We start from the raw sequence: 5,930 nt of genomic DNA, 5'->3' as shown, positions 1-5,930 counted from the left end.
ATCCTAGGCAATGGGCCATATCGGCTTGAAGACAATGAAGGCAAAAAGTTGCCAAAACCTTGGAATACTTGTAATCTAAAGTTTTTTTATCGCTAGATTTCCTTCTTTTTTTTTTTTTAAGTTTTTTGTTATTAGCTGAAGTAAATAATAAAATTTTAGCTCAATTTTTTTTCAAACTTGTGTAAAGTGATTGACCAGGCCCTTGGCGATGTTTCTGACTGAAACATAATAACTTAGACTTATTATATAGCAGAGTTGAATTATACTTCCATATAATGGAGTTGAATTAAGTTGGCGATGTTTCTGATTGAAACATAACAAATAACTTAGACTTATTATATGGCAGAGTTGAATAATACTTGTATATAATGGAGTTGAACTAAGTTGGCGATGTTTCTGATTGAAACATGATGAATAACTTAGACTTACTATATGACAGAGTTGAATTATACTTGCATATAATAGAGTTGAACTAAGTTAGCGATGTTTTCAAGTGAAACATGACGAGTAACTTAGACTTATTATATGGCAAAGTTGAAATTATACTTGCATATAGTAGAGTTGAACTAAGTTGGAGATATTTCTGATTGAAACATAATGAATAACTAAGACTTATCATATGGCAGAGTTGAATTATACTTACATATAATGGAGTTGAACTAAGTTGAATTAACCTGGACTTGCCATATCGGCAGAGTCAAACACAGATTGAAACTAAGTGCATTTGGGTAAGATTAACAGAGGAACCAAGGTTGAGAACCTCGGCTAGTCTCTGTTTAAACTTCGGCAATGAGGTCATAAGCCACATTCTTAATGAGAACCCAAGCAGAACTTAAGTTCACATTAGGAGGCAGAGAGCTAAAGAATAATGCTTGAGAGTTGGAATTTACAAGCTAAGGTTAGTTTAACACTTGTTAAAATCTTGAGAAAAAATTTACAAGTTGAAGTTAAGCTGAAGTTATGTTGAAAGAAAGTTGGTTTAACACTTGTTGAAATTTTAAGAAAAATTTACAAGTTGAAGTTAAGACGAGGTTATGTTGAAAGAAAGTTGGTTTAACACTTGTTGAAATTTTAAGAAAAATTTACAAGTTGAAGTTAAGCCGAGATTATGTTAGAAAAAGGTTGGTTTAACACTTGTTAAAATGTTTTAAAGAAAAATTTACAAGTTGAAATTAAGCCAAGGTTATGTTGAAAGAAGTATCTACGTACTTGCTGAGATTACCATGTTGCCAAGACTTGGAAGATGATAGAAGATAGAAGTCTTGATAAGTGAAAGTGAAGTGGCAAGTTTTAATAAGCACTTGTGAAAATATTTTTACAAAATGTTTTCAAGTATTAAGCCATGGCCGAGATAAACATTCAACAGTTATACCTGAAGTATTTTACCCCGAGGAAACTGCACAGTTAAGGTGTACCTTGAAGACATGCAAAGTATTCTAAGTATAAAAACAATAGAGCTTACAAACATACAAACACTTGAAAGGAGAAGTTGTACTTGCATTAAAAGAAGAAAAATGGCACTTCAGCCTACAAAGAGACTACTTGTTCAAATTACAAAAGTGGCACATCGGCCAAATATGAAAACTGAAAACATTGTTCTGAAAATTACTAAGTACAAAAAAAAAGATTATAGCAAGCCTACTCAACGTCGGTGATGGGCTGTGTCTCAGCCTTAGAAGACAACTGGGGAATCTTCTCAGCATCCTTCTCAGCCTCATCGAGTTCAGCGTCGATCTCTCGTAGAGTCTGATCAATACTCCTCTGAACGATTGCCACCTCGGATGTTGTCTTCTGGGGAGAGGCACCTTTTGAGACCTCGCCCTCCTCATCCTGAATCAAGTCTAGGACTTGCTCATTAAGAGTTGGGGACTTGGCCCCAACAGGATCTTCAGCAACAGTCACCTTGGCCTCTTCGTCTTCGGCTTTCTCTCATTCTTCCTCTTCTTCTTCCTCCTCCCTAGCTTTAGCCTCAAACTAGCTTGAAGTGAGTAGGAATGGCAGCACAAGTCGGCCTACGTCCCTCAGAGGAGAGTCCTCGAGGATAGCCAACTCCTTCAGAGCGGCCATCCAACCAAGGGTGAAACCCTTTTTGCATGCCTCTCTGACTTGTTTTTTGTAGTCCTCGCAGACATTGGCTTCCCCTTCGGCGTAGGCTTTCTCATCCGCCGCTTTAATCTCAGCATCCTTTGTGGCCAAGGTAGCGATGAGCTCGGCTTGGGCCTCAGCAATTTTTTCTTCGACCTCTTTCTTCTCGGCCTTGAGGACCTCAACGATAGCCACAGCAGCCCCTGCTCTTTCCTCGGCCTCGTCTTGGGCCTGTTTGGCTGCCTTGGCCTGGTCTATCAACGTCTTCATCTTGGCCTCGGCCTTATTGACGGTCTTGAGCAAGCCAGCAGCCTTCTTGGTCTTGCGGGTCAACTCCTTCTTAATGTCGAAGGCCTGCATTGCGAAGGAGTGGGCGTACTGGATCGCCTACAAGAAATGGAAAAAACAAAAGTTAATAAAACTCTCTAAGTATGGAAAAAACAAAGGGTACCAAGTATTAAGAGCTTACTTGTACGGAGTGCTGCAACGTCAGAGCAAAATTTTTGTATTCGCTGACCTTAGCATTACGTTTGAGGTCTTTTGGAAGGAGCAAGGTAGTAGAGAGGGCTACGCCAACTTCAATGTCGGTCGCGCTATCGCCGACCCTGACTGGCTTGTCCTTGATGGTAATTGGAGGGGCCCAAGAGGCATTAGATTTCATGGACCCCGAGGTTGTAGCAGACTCTGACCTCGACTTTTTTAACCGGGTGGATTTGGAGGGAGCAGCCTCTGCGGGCCTCTTTTCGGTGGTAGAGGCACTTTTTTCTGCCTCAGCCATTTTTGAGATTGGCAAGGTGTCCTTAAAGTCGATCTGAGTCACCGTTGCCTTGGCTTGGGCTTTTCTTCAGCCTCTTTGGGTTTGGTTTTAGTTTTGGTTGAGACTGGGAAGGGGAAGATTGAACTGAGTCGACATTGGGGATGTCGGCGAGAAGATCTTCAGCAACGGCCTTTTGTTACCCCATTTCGTCAGCGGAGATGGCAACAGTAACTTTAGTGCCAAGGCGGATTGCTGGGAGTGCGGTTGGTGGGTTGGCTGGATTGTAAGCCGATGCCTAAGAACTTCGACGTCTTCGGCTACGAGTCTTTCTTGCTGGTGCGAGTAGTGGAGGTCGATGTCGGCGTTGGTGTTGACAAGGTGGAATCAGTTGTGGAGTAGAGGTTGATGGCTGTTCTGCTGGATCAGAGGTTGATCCTTGATCTGGCCAATGTGACGAAGTTGTAGCAGGAGTTGTAGTAGGAGGAAGGGACTTGCTCTTCTTCGGGACGTCAAGCAAAAGGACTTATATGTTACGATATAGTTGAGCAGCAGAGGGGCTTTCTGGTGGTCAACTGGCAAACCCAACAACTTCTTGAAATCCTTGCTGGGATAAAAGGATTTGCGGAAGTCCTTGGGTGGCTGAGGAAGAACTACAAAATAAAACAAATAGACGTTAAAGCATACAAAAATATTAAAGTAAAAAAGACTTGAAAGCAAGTAAAAGTGACACTTGGCTCTTACCACCCCCCTCTCTGAACAATGTACGGCTTAAAGGGTAGAGGTGAAGGTCATCATCTAGAGGGAACTCCCAGTTGCCCGAGACAATGGAATAATCGTTTTCGGCGCCCTTGTTGGAATCAGGAAGGTCGGCGATGAGTTTATATTCCGTCAACCTCAGCTTAAGGTAGTAAATGTAGCCCTTTTCTGACTTAAGGCCACACATGGTGTAGCAGTACTGGATGTCGGCTAGAGTTACCCTAGCATTTTCTCGACTAGCTAAGGCAATGATACCGTTGATGACTCTGTAAGAGTTAATGGCTAATTGCATTGGGTTGAGTTTATAATAGTGAAGGACTTCTCAGAAGAGGATGTCAAGAGGGAACTTAAGTCCACACTCTATGAAGGCTACTTCTGGGAAGGGCATGGAGTCGTCTTTAGGCATGATGGAATCTTCCTCCCCAGCCAACCTGAGATGAACATCGGCAGAGATGGCAAACTCCTGCCTAAAATATGCTAACTTAGTTGGATGTCTACCCTCCACCTGAACATACCCATAATGTCGGCTAAATGGGAAATGTGATGGATTTTAGTAGGAAATGGTTTGTTAAGGTTTAAGGGACCTCAGTTTAAACTCAGAACAAAAGCAAGGGCAAGGGCAAGGGCAAGGGCTTTTTAAGATCTAGGGAAATTTGTTCCATTTTTCCTAGGGATAGTGGCTTCTATCAAAACCCAAGCCTAAAATCTATGTGGAAACAGGAAATTGGAGGCAAGAATTTGGCAAAATGCAACAAGAAAACAGAAACAAAAACATAATTTAGACTCAAGAAGACAAACAAGAATTGAAGAACATTTTTAAAAAAAAAATGTACAGAAATACAAAGCCAAAGACATTGGCAGAATAACAAATATGTATTTGGTTCAGAGCTTAGAAAGCAAAAATCAAGAACATCAAAAGTGCGAACAACATGTGTGTGTGTATACCCAGAAATAGATGAAACATAACATGTTTTAAGCATACGAAGGGTGAAAATTGAAACACAAACAAAGACAGAAGAATATGAATATATTCATCATGGCGAATAAGCAGAAGCCACAGAGTATGAAACTAAAAAGGGGGAAAATAGTAACTCACTGAAGAAAATGAAGCCGGTGTGAAGTACGTCGGGGTCAGACAATGGCAGCAAACGGAGAAGAGCCGCAAAAGCTTTGCTGAGCTTGAAACAATAGAGGATTTGGGAGAGTAGAGAGAGAGAGAACTTGAGCGAAGACAAAGATGTGAAGGTGAAAAGACAAAGAAAGAGGAGTATTTTTGTTAAAAACACGAAAATGCGGCAAAGTGATATTTAATGTGCCTAAGACGACGTGCCTATCAGGCGGCGCACGCAAAAGCAATGTGACTTGATGGCGTGTGTCAGGTACGGTTTAATATGGAAATGACGCGTGGCAAAAACGGTTGAGTTGTTGTGCGTGACAGCTCATACGGGTGTAGAAACTCTTGGAGTTCTTGATTTAATGAAGCAAAGACCTCAGCTAGGGGGACGATGTCGGCTAAAGAACTTGAAAAAACTTGGTTCCTGGTTCTAAGGCATTGATGCAAACACACTGAAGTTTTTTTTCATATGGAGTTGATGTGTGATAACCTCAGTAATGAAGGGTAGAGTAAGCTTAGTTGACATACTATATAGTCAAATGATATAGGTTCTATTACCTCAAGATGCTGAGGTAATAGAATCTAGGGGGTAGTTGTGGGGACATATTTTTTGAATAACAGCACGTGGCCAAAGTGGTACAGAAGTGCCAGCTGAGGTGCCATGTGTCCTGGTCATAACGCTGAGATGATCTTGGCTAGGCCGAGATTATCTGCGAAAATACCGGAATCTAGGGTAAACGGATAAGGGATAAGAGTCTTAGAATTGGGAAGGACTTCAGCCTGGATAAGGATAAAACTCTTAGGGAATTTATCTTTATCTATTAAAGAGTCCAAGATAAGCATTGAACCAGAGTCCATTGAAATTAGGCTTCTATAGAGATCTAGTCAGTGTTGGCTATAAAAGTAAGGCACCCTCATGGGTCTAAGGTATGCTTTTTATGTTCTGACTAGTGAGTTAAGCACTAATTATTATCCTTTAGAGATAACTGAGTATTGACTTGATTATCGGAGTGCCCCTGGGTGGAAGAACCACCGCCAAAGTCTTTTATTTCTGTGACAGGTTGTTCGAGCACAATCTATTCTGTTGATACTCTCCAGCTGAGTACCTGTTTGGCAGCGTAGTCGGAAAACAGCACACACATTGGTGTATGAAATTAGGTATTGAAAATGAAAAATGTTTACTTTCAACGAGAAAAATATTCTACATTTTTACATTTT

At 41.1% G+C, this 5,930-nt stretch overlaps 1 protein-coding gene across 1 annotated transcript; it reads right to left on the bottom strand.

Moving 5' to 3' along the window:
• Positions 1-1,476: 1,476 nt before the first annotated feature.
• Positions 1,477-4,257, bottom strand: LOC145822893 (uncharacterized). Its single transcript, XM_082921344.1, has 2 exons — positions 2,555-4,257; positions 1,477-2,472 (listed from the first exon to the last, which is right to left on the bottom strand). Exons 1-2 carry the CDS (start codon positions 2,861-2,863, stop codon positions 1,975-1,977), a joined length of 807 nt encoding a protein of 268 aa, XP_082777470.1. The 5' UTR covers positions 2,864-4,257; the 3' UTR covers positions 1,477-1,974.
• Positions 4,258-5,930: the final 1,673 nt, after the last annotated feature.

The sequence above is a fragment of the Camellia sinensis genome, chromosome 3 (genome assembly GCF_055761805.1).
Source record: "Camellia sinensis isolate YWXY chromosome 3, ASM5576180v1, whole genome shotgun sequence".
Taxonomy (NCBI): Eukaryota; Viridiplantae; Streptophyta; class Magnoliopsida; order Ericales; family Theaceae; genus Camellia; species Camellia sinensis.
This window is presented reverse-complemented; position numbering and strand designations above follow the sequence as displayed.

Bases quoted from the DNA above. Each gene is read 5' to 3' on its own strand.
- LOC145822893 (XM_082921344.1), bottom strand. From the start codon at position 2,863: ATGGCTGAGGCAGAAAAAAGTGCCTCTACCACCGAAAAGAGGCCCGCA. The intron at 2,473-2,554 runs GTAAGCTCTTAA...CATTTCTTGTAG, and splicing joins CGTTGCAGCACTCCGTACAA to GCGATCCAGTACGCCCACTC.